General features: G+C 51.0%; 1 protein-coding gene across 1 annotated transcript; it reads right to left on the reverse strand.

The window, feature by feature from the left end:
- Nucleotides 1–1,345: 1,345 nt before the first annotated feature.
- Nucleotides 1,346–15,341, reverse strand: PLAC9 (placenta associated 9). Its single transcript, XM_080688431.1, has 4 exons — nucleotides 14,803–15,341; nucleotides 4,369–4,466; nucleotides 2,500–2,623; nucleotides 1,346–2,085 (listed from the first exon to the last, which is right to left on the reverse strand). Exons 1-4 carry the CDS (start codon nucleotides 14,861–14,863, stop codon nucleotides 2,078–2,080), a joined length of 291 nt encoding a protein of 96 aa, XP_080544557.1. The 5' UTR covers nucleotides 14,864–15,341; the 3' UTR covers nucleotides 1,346–2,077.
- Between the last annotated feature and the right edge of the window lie 303 nt (nucleotides 15,342–15,644).

Below are 15,644 nucleotides of genomic sequence, written 5' to 3' on the forward strand. Positions count from 1 at the left end.
CAAATACTTGAACAGCCATTTAAAATCACACACATGAAGGCAGTGCCCTCGGCGTCCCGGATCTGTCTCTTGCTTCAACGGTGTTTGGACAGAACAGACCCAGGGACGCCCCTTCTTCCAAACCCCAGCCACTCTCCTGCCTCTTATTTAGTCACCACCTTCAGAACCACATCCGAGACCAGCCAACATACCACATACCGCTTTTTTTTTCTACCTTAACTCCTTGCCGAACAACCATGAGCTCCCAAATTCGTCAGAATTATTCCACCGCGATGGAGGCTGCGGTCAACCGCTGGCCAGCCTGCACCTGCGGGCCCCCTACCTACCTCTCTCTGGGCTTCTACTTTGACCACGACGATGTGGCTCAGGAGGGCGTGGGCACCTCTTCCCCAGGTTGGCACAGAAGCTCGAGGACGCTGAGCGGCTCTTAAAGATGCAAAACCTGCGCGGTGGCCGCGTTCTCCTCCAGGACGTGCAGGGGCCTTCCCCACATGAGTGGGTAACACTCAGGAAGCCGCCGTGGCCTTGGAGAAGAACCTGAACTGCAGGCCCGGGATCTACCCGCACAGACTTCAGCTCCGTGACTTCCTGGAGAACTACTGCCTGGGTGAGCAGGTGAAACTCATCAACAAGATGGGCGGCACCTGGCTCACCTCCGCAGGCTGCCAGCCCCCAGGCTCCGCTGGGCGAGTATCTCTTCGAAAGGCTCACCCTCAAGCACAACTAGGAGCCTTTGGAGCCCAGAGGTCTTTGAGGGGCCCCTCTGCATCCCGCTGGTGTCTGGCTTTCCCTGAGCCTCTCCCTGAAACTACTAGCCATTCTTCTAACCACCCTGAAACCCTCTCCCATGAATTGGTCCAAATGAAACAATAAAGCTTTTTGCTGCAAAACACACACACACACACACACACACACACACACACAAACACATCACACAACAACAACACAAAAACACATAAAAATAGTCAACAAACACATGAAAAGATGCTCAGCATCACTAGTCATTAGGTAAATGCAACCTAAAATCACAAAATACCACTGCACCCCTAGTATGATGGCTGTAACAAAAAGGACATGGTGAGGATGTAGAAGCGTTGAAACTCTTACACAAACATTGCTGGCAGGAATGTGAAATGGTCCAGTTGCGATGTGAAAACGCTTGGTGATTCTTCAAAACCTTAGATGGAGTTACTATTTGAATCAGCAATTCCATCCCTGGTAATAGACCCAATAGAAATGAAAGCATGTGTCCACACAAAAGAGAGCGAAGGACTGACACATGTTACAACATGGATGAACCTTGAAAACATGCAAAGTGAAAAAAAAGTCACAAAAGATCACATATTGTATGAGACCGTTTATTTAAAATGTCCAGAACAGGCAAGTCCATAGAGACAGAAATGTCAGTGGTTTCCAAGGGACGGCGGGAGGGGAAATGGGAAGTGATGCTTCATAGGGACAGGGTTTCCTTTTGGGCTGATCGACATGTCCTGGAATCAGAGTGGCGAGGACTACACAACGTTGCGAAGCCACTGAACTTGTACAGTTTAAAATGGTTACAGTTTTGAATTTTGTGCTATGTGAATTTTACCTCAATAGAAATCTTTTTTAAAACCTTAATGGGCACACAAATCCCCTGGTGGATCTCATTAAAATGTAAATTCTGATTCAGGAGGTTTGATTGGGGCCCCAAATTCTGCATTTCTGACAAACTCCCAGGGGAGCCCATACTTTGAGTAGCCAGGCTTCCCAAAGAGCCCTCCGGCTGAATCATCGTAGGATTCTCAGCTTCAAGTGCCTCACTTCTGTGAACCAATCCCGCCTTGTAAAGAAGGAGGGCTGAAGCACAGCCGGGCTGGGGGTGCCCAGGCCCAAGCCTCCAGGGGGATGTGGGCCTCAGGGCGTGGGGGTAGGTGGAGAAGGGCTGCCGTTGTAGGGTCCACTCTGTCAGCGGGGTCAAAGGAGTAGCTTTTATTTGCACAAAGCTGAGGAAGGAAGGCCAGATGCAAGGCTCAGAGGAGAGCTGTTGGGCAGGTGTATTACTTCCAGCTGCTGGGCAACTCCGTCTCCCGACTCACTAACGATCTGGAAGAAAGGGTGGCTCAGAGTGAGGAGTGCTGAAGGCACCCTGCCCCGCCCCGGGTCCTGGGAACTGTGCCGGGGAACACAGGGCTCAAGAAGGGAGCAGATGCAATCCCTCCACTGCCCGGTCAGAGGGACGCCGGTCTTTCTTGAAAGGGTCCCTGTTGGCACAGGAGTGGTCCGTGGAAGGGAGATGAGAGGACCGGGGGAGTGTGTCCCAGGAGCCCTGACGGGACGCTGGCCTGCAGCCACCGGGGTGGGGGCCGAGAACACTTGGCGTGAGCTGGGGGAAATGCCTGCCCACTTCTGTCCGGAGGAGGAGCTGGAGGCCTGGCCTGTCCAGGCTGCACCAGACCACGCATCCCACCCTGCTTGTCCAGGCCTAGGGCTGTCATCTCTGCCACCTGAGGCGCTCACCATCTCCCAGGAGGTCGGGGGTCGGGCTGAAGGGCCCCGGGGGCAGGTTCCAGGCCAGCCCCTCCAGCTGGCTCAGCAGGCCTTTCACTTCGGCCTCCAGGTGCTCCACCGTCTTCTCCACCGTCTAGAGAGCAAGAGAGATGGGAACAGGGTGGGGTGGGGCAGAGGAGCAGAGGACACGAGTGGTGCCCAGTCCTGCTTAGTCAGGAGCTTCTGGTGTGCAGTGGGGAGAGAACTGGCTGCCAGGGGACCTGGGCCCTTCTTGTTCAGTCTCTGCCTTGCCCACCTCCGGGTCCCCTAGATGACAAAATCTTAGGGGCCTCCTCTCTGGGGCTGCTCCTGGCACGGGTTTTTCTCTGTCATAGGAGTGACCAGGATTCCACTTCTCTTTCAAGGACTTCATCACGGGAGCTCACATTCCTTTTGCTGCCTCGCCCCCTGGTGGCAACTCTGCCAAATGACAAGTTTGGGATTTTGAAATTTTCTTCAGTGTTAACTTTTTTCATGAATGAATCCCATTAATAGTCTGGTGAAACCTACAGACTCCATCTTAGAAAAATGATCTAATTGAAAAAAATAATAAAACATATAGTATTTCCAAGGACACTAATTTCATTAACATATTATTCAAGTATTCAAAATTAAATTTTTGATGTAAAAATTTGTTTTTATTAACTCACTAAACAACATGATCCACCATAAAGTCTAACAACTACTGCAATTTTGACATACGGATTAAACTGAGTGATATATTGAGATGTGATGTTCAAAACAATTGTAAGGGGATGAAATTACCTGATTTCTATTGATGACAAAAATCACAGTACTATTAATACTGATGGTTTGTTGTATCCTATATAATAAAAGCCTATTATGCTAAGTGTCCGGTCAGCAGTTCAACCAATCAAAATGTAATATGCTAATGATATGCTAAGGGTGCTCAACTGCTAGCTATGACATGCACTGACCACCAGGGGGCAGACGCTCCAACCGGTAGGTTAGCTTGCTGCTGGGGTCCAGCCGATCAGGACTGAGCAAGACAGGCCTGACATACCCTGGAGTCCTTCCAGGGTCCCCCCCGGCTGGCCAACCTCCCACATTGCTCCCTTCCCCAGCCCTGATTGTGCACCAGTGGGGTCCCTCAGCCTGGCCTGCACCCTCTCGAAATCCAGGACCCCTCAGGGGATGTCAGAGAGCCAGTTTTGGCCCGATGGTGGAACGACCAGTCACTATGTTGCACACTGACCACCAGGAGGAAGACATTCAATGCAGGAGCTGCCCCCTGGTGCTCAGTGCACTCCCACAGTGGGAGTGCCGCTCAGCCAGAAGCCAGACTCACGGCTGGCGAGCGCAGCGGCGGTGGCGGGAGCCTCTCCTGCCTCCACAGCAGCACTAAGGATGTCTGACTGATAGCTTAGGCCCACTCCCCACCTAAGCCAGCAGTCAGACATCCCCTGAGGACTCCAGGACTGTGAGAGGGCGCAGGCCGGGCTGAGGGACGAAAGTGCACAAATTTCGTGCACTGGGCATTTAGTTTATAATAAATGTGAATGCTAAGGTTTTTGAAAATAAAGTATAATTTTTGTCCCACATAAATTTTTGGACCCCAGGTTACAAACTGACTGTATAACAAAACACAGTGATCAAATCTCTACCTTTTCACCTGGTGATTCTGCGGAGATTTCTGGCTGGGTCCCAGGGGCAGCAGGGTCCCCTGCAGCTGGTCAGCCTGACAGCCCAGGTAGGGCAGGGAGCAGGACTGGCCTGGATTTCCCTCGTTTTCCAAAGCTAAGTTGGCCGAGCCCTATAAAGCCAGCAGCCTCACAGGTGGTCCCAAAGGTGCATGTCCTCCCAGGTCACCCTTATTACCTCCTCTATGACATCCAAGCGGCCGAGGACAGCCACGTGTGTGTCACACCCCGTGCTCCGAGCTGGGTCTCCTCTGGAGGGGATGGAGGGGTCAGCGGCTGTGGGAAGACAAGTCCTGTCACTGTGGGCCCGTTTCCCTGTAACACTTGAGACTCCTGTAAAGCACTGGGTTCAGTGGGGTGGGCTCTGAACACAGTCACAGAGAGAAGCAAAGGCAGCCTCAGTGGGGGTCAGGGCAAGAGGGGGGCTGCCCCCATCACTCACTTGTCTCTATGGGCTCACCTACAGTCCAGGTGGGCTTCCTCAAGGAGGCGCTGTCTGAACAAGGAAGGGTGGGAAGGTGTCCACCAGGGAGAACGGCGTGTGCAAAGACAGGGAAGCGTGCATAGCACAGCTGAGTGCACAGCCCTGGCAGTTAGAGCAGCTGCGAAGTACTGGGTGGCTGGGAGATGAGACTGGAGAGGTGGGTCACAGAAACCAAGCCAGAAGCCCTAACAAACCAGTCACGGTGCTTGTTTGGGGTTTAACAGAAGGGTCACATAGCCATAGATGAATTTTTAAAATACAGACACTGGATTGGAGGGATTTGTCTTTGCAGTAACCAGGGTAAGAAGTGAGGCAGGGGGGCAGTAGTAGTAGGAATTGAAAGGAAGAAAATGAGTGGAGAGCCCGGCCAGCGTGGCTCAGTGGTTGAGCATTAACCTATGAACCATGAGGTCATGGTCAATTTCGGTCATGGCACATGCCCGGGTGGTGGGCTCGATCCCCAGTGTGGGGTGTGTAGGAGGCCGCCAATCAATGATTCTCTCTCATTATTGATGTTTCTATCTCTCCGTCTCCCTTCATTTCTGAAATCAATATATATATATATATATATATATATATATATATATATATTTTTTTTTTTTTTTTTAAAGAAAATGAGTGGAGATGTTTGAGTAGTAGCATTGACATTGGTGAGCAGTTAGTAACAGCCGGCATCCATGAGTGCTTACATGCACACACAGTGCTAAACACATGTACTAACACAGTCAATTCCACAACAACCTATTATCGTCCTTAACATACACACAGGAAATGTATGCACAGATGGGTGACATGATATGTCCAATGTCACACCGCTGGTAAGTGGAAGATTTGAGGTTCAACCCGTTCAACCCTTGATTCATCATTTTTTCTCCCCAACGTTGATTCCTCCTTGGTTCCTGTTGGCACCACCAACCCTGGTCTGAGCTCAGGTGTCAGAGCTGATGGCTCTGAGATGCCTGGGGCCCATTGGAGTTGGCTGGAACCTGGAAGAACCCGGCACTCAGGAGGGAGGATACTGTTCCAGAAACTAAGAGAAGCAAAGAGCTTTAGGGAGGATGAAGCGGCCAGCGAGACCTAAAGCAGCCAGAGGCCGAGCAGGAACAGGGAGAAAAACAGAGCAACAGGGAGAAAAACAGAGCCTTGGAACTGCCAAGTGATGTACAAATGCCACACAGGGCATTGCTCAGGTGAGCTGAAGAGTGAGTGGGTCAGTGAAAGCCCCCCCATGGCTTCCCCTCTACATGGAGTCGGTGCTGTTGGTTAGATCACTCCAACCAGCTCTTCTCATGATGGGGTGGCATCTGCCCTAGACCTAAACCCAAGCAGGGGCCCTGCTAAATCCCACCCACCTCTTTCAGTGGCTGGTGGAGGCCGAGCAGAGTTTAGGCTGCGGTGGGATGAGAAGGGAAGGAGAGGTCAGAGGGGGAACCTAGATCCTGGGAAGTGTTTTCAGGAAGTGTGGCTGAAGGAAGGAGAGCAGATCACAAGGTCCAGAGAAAGTTTATTGTTGTTCCTTCCGCTTTTTTCCGCACTGGAGAAACACACCATGCTTAGAGCCTGACAGGTAGGGGCAACCCATGAGGGAAGAGAGAGGGGATGCAGCAAAAATGGGTGAAAAAGTTCTACTTAGAGGGCCAGAAAGTTGAGCGAGTTCCCACCTGATGGCCTCTGTTCGCTTTGTAAAGTACGAGGAGAATAATTTGCTGAACACTCGGGTGGGGTTAGGGAAGGGGAGAGACAGCTGTGAATGTTCAGGAATTCTGTGAGTGGGCTGTTAAACAGCCACTAAAATAGAAGCCCCATGAGAGCACTGACAGTGTGCCACTGGGTAGAGGGCTTGCGTGAAGAGGGGGTCCCGAAGGGGATGAGGAAAACTGGAGGCAGCGCAGGACTGCAGGATGGCCTGACATCAGGGAGCAGCTCTGGAAGCACCAGCCCTCCCCCAGCGGCCCGCAGGCTGGTGCAGAGCAGCAAAGATGGTGGCTGGATGGAGCTGAACCTGGGAGTCTGCAGATGCGTGCGGAAAGAAAACAAAGGCAAGAGAGCAAAGGAAGTGCGGGTTTGACCAGCGAGGGGTGGAGGGAATGAGCTCTGGAGTCTGGCCTGGTTAGGGAAGAAAAGAGGCCAACAAGCAGAGCAATTGGGAGATGGAGGGGCTAAGGGACTGGAGGCCTTGATGCGATGATGGGAGAGACAGGAACAGGTGGTATGGGCGGAGCAGTTTCACAGTGACAACATGCAGGCGTGGCCATGGATGGGACCCTGAAGCGGAGGGGGTACGGGTTACCGCACTGATCTCTGTCAGTGCAAAACCCCTGGGACTGCAAGGCCTCGGTGTGGGTTGGGTTGCCCAAGGGGACATTTAATTGCCCAGAAGTTGGCAGGTCTTGAGTTAAGAATGGAGCTGCTAAGTCATTTTGCTGGTGATGAATTCCAATGTGAGAAGTTGAGTGACTTGCTCGAGGTCACAAGGTCAGCAAATGACTGGACCCCAAGCACTGGCCTTCTCCTGACCCCCCTCAGCAGGCTGGCCTTTGGGAGCTCTGCTGGAGCGCCCTCCTGAGGTTCTCTGGTTCCAACTCCGTCTGGACCCCAGCTCTTCCACTCGGGGGCCAGGACCACCAGCAGGGACAAAACTTCCTTCCACTCTGAGCATCTTTTGTGGCGAACAGTTTGTGTCTTACATTCCCCACTCCACTCTTTCCCTCCTCAGAACCCACAAAAGCCTCTTCATAAGACAATGGGCTTCTTGTTGCCTTTGGGTGTGTGTGTGTTAGAATGGAGCTTTGGTTACTTTTTTAAAGGGTTGATTTTTGAGACCTACATTAAAATATTTACAGATGAAATGCTATGATGTTTTGGATTTATTTCAAAATAACCCAGGCCTGGGAGTGGAGGAGGCATGGGCGGGAGTATAGAGCAATCAAGATTAGTAATTGTTGAAATTGGGGGTTGGGGACATGGGAGTTCACCACTCTCTTCTACGTGAGTGTGTGTGTGTGTGTGTGTGTGTGTGTGTGTGTGTGGTTTGAAATTTTCCATAAGAAAAGCCAGTTGTCTGATAGGTTTTTAGCAAAATACAGAAGCCACGGTGGGGGCATGCATTGGTGTGAAATGTTCAGGATGACAGAGGGGTGGTCTGAGACCCCGCCTAAAGAGCTGGGCTCCATCCGGGCCGCGTGCCCTAGGGAGGTCTAGCTTCGCCAGGTTGCAGGGACCCACATTTGGATTTATTTATCTCAGCTGGAGGAACGGGCTGCTCAGCCTGGAAAGGAAAGGCTTGGAGGGGCAGAGGGAGCTGATCCTCCCACAGGGAGGGCTGTCGGGGAAGAGGTGGCTGACCCGGCGTGGGTCTGTGTCCACACCCACCCTGTGCAGGTCTGCCCAGGGCTCATTGGCCAAATTTCCCCTCTGAGCCTCGCCTGCCCTCTCCCAGGCCCTACCTTCCCCTTCCCCTCCCCTCCCCCAGCTTCGGCCAAGAGGAAGCACTGTGACCCTGGGGGCCAGCAGGGCTCTGCCAGCTCTGTAAGTCACGAACAGCACGGACATGCTCCCCCCATTGGCCTAAAACCCACTGTTCTTTATGTGTCTGTGATGAGATCTCGCTTGGCTCCAAACCCATCCGGGGAGAAGGCTGGTCCGAGCTGCTCTCCACAGCGCACAGCACTAATCTCTCACATCTGGACAGATCTTCGCCCGGGCTCCACCGCCCAGCTGCCATGAGTCAGCCAGGCCTCCCGACCAGTTCATCGGAGAGGGGTCCCACGGCACTGAGCTCAACGCATGACGGCAGAAAACACACTGGACCCCGCGTTCTTGGCCCAGCTCAGCCATGCGCTGCTGTGGGCCTGTGGGAAACGTCCCTCCTCCCTGACCCTCTGCAGCTGCCCCTGCAACACGGGTGGGGTGGCCCCGAGGCGCTGCCGCCCAGATACAGCTCATCCTTGCACTGCTGGGTCTTCCAGAACCTCCCCAGACGCCACAAAATTAGCTACAGGGAGGAGTCAAGGCCAAGTGGCTTCCTGGACCAGACCCTCCAGCAAGGCAAGACCTGGGTGCCTTCTTTTTTTCTTTTTTGAGCTTGTATACACACACACACACACACACACACACACACACACACACACACACACACCTTAGAGCCTCGGGTACCTCATCAGTAGAAAGGGGCTCATGATCAGGCCTGCTTCACAGGGCTTCCAGAAAGGGAAGGAGTGAGGGAGGCTGAAGGATTGCCATGATGGACCTGGAGGAGCCAAGGCTGGGGTTCTGTCTTCCCTTCCTTCCTCTGCCCTCCCGCCTTGCCCCAGCCAGTGGGGAAATGGACCTTCTTGGACGCCGGGTTGTTTTCCCTGGCCTGGCTCCTGCTCGGGCCTCTGTGCACCCTGGACGGTGGCCAGGGGTAGAATGTCGTGCACTGGTGAGAACACGCTGCAGTACAGGCCAGAAGCCTAGGCGGAGGTGCTGGGCTAACGGCTCCGTTAAAGAGGCCTGGCCACTGGGTCCCCCTCGGGGCGGGAAGTATGGCCCCTCCACTTACAATCAGAGGAGACCTTTGTTATCTGGGACCCAAAGGCTAAGGAAGTGCCCACGACACAGATGATTTCTGCCGTGCCATGGGTGACACTGGCAGGTGCTGGGGAGCCTCCTGCATCATCAAAGACACTCTGCTGGACCAGCAGCTCTTGTCACTGGGGTTTAATTCTATTGGACCACATTAAGTATAATAGAATAATGCATCTTGTCACATTTGATATTTGTATTAAAATTTGTGATTCATTTAAAGCCATCGGTGGTTTTGATTTTTTAAAGCCAGAAGAACATTAATTATGTGAAGAACTCCAATCTGTGGAACTGCTCTGGCTGAAACAGGAGAGGGGCCCTCAGGTCCCGAGAGAGAGAGAGAGAGAGAGAGAGAGAGAGAGAGAGAGAGAGAGAGAGAGAGCGCGCGCGCTCAGGCTCTGAGAAACACTCTTGTTTAGTTTAGTTTTGTTTTATTTTGGGCAAGATATGTCCTGCTCCCTTGGTCTCTGGTCACTTTCCAGATGTGGCTGGAGTTTTGCCATCCACTCTGAGAGCATAGCAATGCCATTCTAATACCTTCACTATCTTGTTAAGTTAGTATTTTGCTGAGGATACAAGCTAGGCTGCTGTAACAAACAGCCCCCTCAATTAAACACGTGTTAATTTCTTTCTCATGTATCAGTTCAGAGGTAGACTGGCTTGTGGTCAAGGCTGGCAGGCAGCTCTGCTCCCTGAGGCTGTACAGAAACAAAGTTTTCTTCTATCTTGGAATACTGTGCTTCTTAATGTTATAATGTGCTAGAACATTCCAAAACCCCCGTAATGTGGAGAAGGTCTAAGAAGCCATCCTGGATATCTAACCTCTCTCCGCGTGCTGTGGAAAGAATGCAAGGCTGGGGGTTGGAGACACAGTGCCCCTCTCCTGCTCACTGACTGTGCTCTGCCTCTCACTGGCTTCCTTGTCTGCAAGGGATCTGCCCTGCTCTTCCACTTTGTAGGATTACTGTGTGGATCATAGGGGATCCTGAACTTGAAGATGCCTTGGAACTGCCAAGTGATGTACAAATGCCACACAGGGCATTGCTCAGGTGAGCTGAAGAGTGAGTGGGTCAGTGAAAGCCCCCCCATGGCTGCCCCTCTACATGGAGTCAGTGCTGTTGGTTAGATCACTCCAACCAGCTCTTCTCATGATGGGGTGGCATCTGCCCTAGACCTAAACCCAAGCAGGGGCCCAAAGGATGTTTGGGAGGGGCTTCTCCAACAAGCACCAAAGGGCTCAGTGCTGACCCAGCTCTCTGGGCTCCTTTAAGCCAAGCCCATTGTTGGATCTTTGGTTTCTTCACCTTTAGAACAGACATAAGCATACTCTATATTCAAAGCTACTCTTTTTAATTTTTTTTACTGTTGACACTATTACAAATGTCCCCCATTCCTCCCCGCTTTGCCTTCCTCAAAGCTACTCTGAGGAAGGGAGAGGGAGAGAGAGATAGAAACATCAATGATGAGAGAGAATCATTGATTGGCTGCCTCCCGCACGCCCCCTACTGGGGATCAAGCCTGCAACCCGGTCATGTGCCCTGACTGGGAATTGAGCCATGACCACCTGACTAAGAGGTCAATGCTCAATCACTGAGCCACACCAGACAGGCTCCTCGAAGCTACTCCTGACTTGTGATCACTTACTCTGTGCCAAGGTTTTGGTGAGTTCTTAAATGCATTATCTCATTTAATTCTAGCCATGAGCTCAGAACTCTTGCATCTTTTTTTTTACAGTTTAGAAAACCAAGATCTAAGATGTTGATGCCCCAGATTACACAGCTAGTAAGTGGTGAGGACAGGATTTGAATCCAACCTGCCTTGACAGTGGTGTGACCTTGTGTAAGTCAAAGGCCTCGCACTTGGGGCCTCAGGTGCCTCTTCTATAAACTGAAGGGCTGAACAGGTGTGGGAGACCTATACACCTGACACCCTTGCAACTGTTTTAAGCCCCACAAGAGCCCAAATGTGTGCTTTGGACCCAATTCTCTTTGAGTGCTTCACTCCCCACAACATCTAGTTTTGTAAGAAGAAATGCTGGGATCCTCACCACAGCCCTTCAGTATCTTCCTCTTCCACCCACTGCAAAAAGCAGGACCCATGGGAAGACAGACGCCCACAGGGACCTGGAGTGGTCGGTGGTGGAGACTGAGAGATTCCCCGATGGGCCCTGAGGCATGGGTGACAATGGTTATACTGGCTAAAAGGAGCAGCCTCTGGGACTTCAGATCCCTCTGAGAGCAAAATAGGAAAGGAACTCAGCCAAGCCTGAACCTAAAAAAAATTCTGTACAAGTGACACAAAACAGTTTGTCTCACTCAACACATAAAGAGCTTTTACAGACTAATATGAACTTTCCCAACACCACAACTGAAAAAGTAAAAAATGATTTAGTAGAAATGCTCAATATGTATTTGAAGAAAAAGTCCAATCTTGGTAGTTAATCAAAGAAATGCAAATGAAAGCAATAAAAACTGTCTTAGCCCGGCCAGCGTGGTTCAGTGATTGAGCGTCAACCTATCCCAGGTTTCGGGCTCGATCCCCAGTGTGAGGCATGCAGGAGGCACCTGATTGATGATTCTCTCTCATCACTGGTGTTTCTATCACTCTCTCCCTCTTCCTCTCTGAAATAAAAACATATATGTATTTTTAAAACACTGTCTTAAAGTATTCTTGGGGAAAAAAATTCTAACTGGAATTAGATCAAGCTTCTAGATCTAACTACTAGCTTAAAGACAATACAGGGGTGAAAAGAACATTTAAATGACACCTGGGGGATGCAAGCAGCTAAAATCTATATGTGGAAAGCTACTGGACAAACAACCCAGTTTCTTCAACAAATAAACTTTAAGAAAAAACAACAACAACCAAACAGGAGAAGAGAACTTACATATTTAAAGAAAGTCATCAGACATCTCAACCAAAAGCAATGTATGCACCTTATTTGGACCAAACTAACCAAATGGAAAAACATGACATAATCAGAGACATTTGAACTCTAATTGGATATTTGATGATAGTAAGGGATTTTTGTCCATTTTTATGTTTTGATAATGCTATCATACTTATGTTTATTAAAAGGTTATTTATCTTTTAGAGATACATCAGGAAATATTTGGAAATAAAAATAACCTGGCCAGTGTGGCTCAGTGGTTGAGTTTGGATCAATGAACCAGGAGGTCACAGTTTGATTCCTTGTCAGGGCACACACCCGGCTGTGGGCTGGGGGTGTGCAGGAGGCAGCCAATCAATGATTCTCATCACTGATGTTTCTGTTTCCCTTTCCCTTCCTCTATGAAATCAATAAAAATATACTTTTAAAAAATTAAAAACAATATATCTATATGATGTCTGGAATTTTCTTCAAAATAATTTGAGGGAGGAGAGAAAGGATGAGGATAATAGATGAAACAAGGCTGACCATGAATTGATACTTGTTGAAGCTGGGTGATAGGTACATGGGGTTAATTATATGATTCTGTTTTACAGGCATACCTCAATTTATTTCACTTCGAAGTTACTGCGTTTTTTTGCAGATTGAAGGCAAAAGCCCCCACCAGCAAAAAGATTATGACTCGCTGACAGCTCGGATAATGGTTAGCATTTTTTTAGCAATAAAATATTTTTAAATTATTGGGGTTTTAGACATAATGCTATTGCACATTTAATAGACTAAGTCATAGTATAAACGTAATTTTTATATATATTGGGAAACCAAAAAAAATTATGTGACTCACTCTTTTGCAATAATCACTGTATTGTGGTGGTCTGGAACTTAGCCCACAATATCTCTGAGGTATGCCTTTCTATCCAACAATTCCATAATTAAAAGCTAAGAAAAACAATGGTACATGGTCCGAAGTTTGAAAGGTTATACACAAAAATGTGTGAACTCAGTGTGAAATTGCATTTATACTTTCCTCCTTTCTATTTTTAAATTTTAATATTTTTCTTTATTTTATTTTATTCTTTTTCATTACTATCTTTTTTCTTACTTAATCTGTAGCAATGAGCATGCATAACCAGGAAGAAAATAATGTTTTAAAAACGGTTTTACGTTAAAGGGTCTATACCAGTTGTGGCTAAAGGGGCCACAGAACATCAGCCATTAGTGGGCAGGTGGCCAACCTCTCCCTGTGGGGACACAGATCCTGCTTTGTCTCCTCAGCTCCAGGAGGTGGGGGCTGGGGGGAGGTGGGGAGAAGGACTGTGCTGAGCCACTCTTACACAGCCTGTGAGGTCCTCCTAACAGGTGAAGAAACTGAGGCTCAGAGGGTTGCTGAAGGGACGGGAGAAGGAGCCAATGTGTGTTGACACATCTGGCACTCCTCTTTACTTCAATCTCCACAGACAACTCTGTGGGGTGGGTACTTTCCTCCCCAACAGCCTCAGAGAGGTGGAGTGGCTTACCCAGGGCTACTCAGCTAGGGCTGCCCCCGATCAGGACTGGCCCTATTCTTTCTCTGGTGCTCACCCCCACAGCTCACTGTGCCCCGAGGGGGGAATGGGGTTAGAGCCTTCCATCCTGGTGCAGGGCACTTGGTGTCGGTGATTCAACACCCACTGACTCCAGGTTGATGGGGGAGCAGCGTGGCCTGGGGCAGGAGGCTGGGGTGCTTCCTGAGGGCTCTGCCTTGGCACCTTGGTGAGATATGAGCCTTTCCCTCACCTGGACAACTGGGATGGGCACCAGCTGCCCTGGCTGAGGCCTTCATGAGATGTCAGAAAATGGCAATGTGGCTTGTAAACTGTAACATACTGTACAATAGGCAGAGCGTCTGTGTCCAAAAATAAATGCACTTGCAGCCACCTGCCCTGAGCCTCACCTGCGAGGGCAGAGGGGACAGCACAAGACAAAGCACCCAGCCAGCAGAGCACCCGCCCCCCAGGCTCTCAGGGACCTCTCCTGCAGCCTGGAGACTGGCTGCTCACCCCAGCTACCAGCCCCCTCAAGCCACCTGACAGGTGAAACAGGGGCCTTCCTCCTGGGCCCGCCTGCCCTGCCCTGACCGGCTGGGTCATGGGTGTTGAAGCTGGGTTTCCAAGGCCCAGTGAGCCTCTGTTGACCTGGGTAAGAGCAGGTGAGGGGGGCTGCCCCACCTGTAGACTGGCTGCCCACCCTGTGATCCCTGTCACCTCCCCTCTCTCCTTCAGACCTGGGGTTTCCCCACAATCTCTCTTCCTTTTGGTCTTGAATCTTTCTCTTTTCCTCTCCCCCACCCACTTCTCTTGGCATGTTATGTCCTCTATTTCTTTCCCTCTTGTTCCATTTGCCTCTCAAACTCCTTTTTCTTTCTATCGCCGTTCATAGCTCATAGTTCACACCCACCCGTTATCTCCAAAGTCTCTGTCTCAGTCCCCACCTTTCTCTCTCTGTTCTTCCCTCTGTCCTCTCTCTCATCGTCTGCCTTTATTTCTCTGCCCTTTCCTATCTTTCTCTCTTCGTTTTCTCTCACCATCTCCATCTCTCTCTCTCCCTCTGGCTCTGTTTCCTCGTCCCTCCCTCCTCCATCTCTCGCGCCCAGCGCGTCTCTCCGGGCCCCCGCCCGTCCGGGCCCCACTCACCGTTGGCGCCCGCGGCGCGGAGCAGGGCGAGCGCGGCCAGAGCGCACAGCAGGGGCCGCATGGTGCCGACTGCCCGCCGCCTCCGCGGGATCGCGCCGCCCGCTCGCTCGGGAGGAAATGCGCGCAGTCCCAGCCAAGATTCCTGGGCGGCTCCGGGCTTTCTGGCTCGAGCGAACCCGCCCCCTCCAGAGGCCCCTCCGCACCCGCGGGCCGCGCGGAGCCCAGAGACCCCGAGGGCGGAGGGCGGACGTGCCAGCCTGGGCGCCTGCCGTGCGAGGGGCTGCCCTCGAATCCCCGCTCCTCCGGGGGGCCGGGGCGCAGAGGAGAGGGAGAATGGCGAGCGGGTCAGGGCGAGGGCCCGCGCCCGGCCGCATTCGCTATGAGCCCGTTATACAGCCTGGCCGGCCAACCGAAGCTGAGAGCAGGGCCTTCATCCTCCGTGTCACCCACAGCCCTGGCACAGGATCTGCACGCAGTGTGGGAGCTTCTCTCTGTCCCCCACGAACAAGTTACTCACTCTCATTACATGGGACAGTGTCTGGCCTTGAGAAGTGCATCTGCCTTCTATAGAGACGTGCTGTTCTGTTAAAGGAGTCATAGTAATGTTAGACGATAATTTTCAAAAAAAAACAACACACTAAAATCATGAGAGGTGAAAAACGAGCATGTGCTGAAGATTTTATTTAAGTCATGAATGAGGGAATCAGTAAGGGGTGACAACCAAGCCAAAGGACAGACACAGATCTGGAATATGGATATGAATGTGCAAATAAATAAAACTGGCTTCTTCCACACCCTGGGGGAGAATTAACTGAGCCCATAACAGGACTAGTTTACATACA

The sequence above is a fragment of the Plecotus auritus genome (assembly GCF_963455305.1).
Source record: "Plecotus auritus genome assembly, chromosome: 9".
Lineage (NCBI taxonomy): Eukaryota > Metazoa > Chordata > Mammalia > Chiroptera > Vespertilionidae > Plecotus > Plecotus auritus.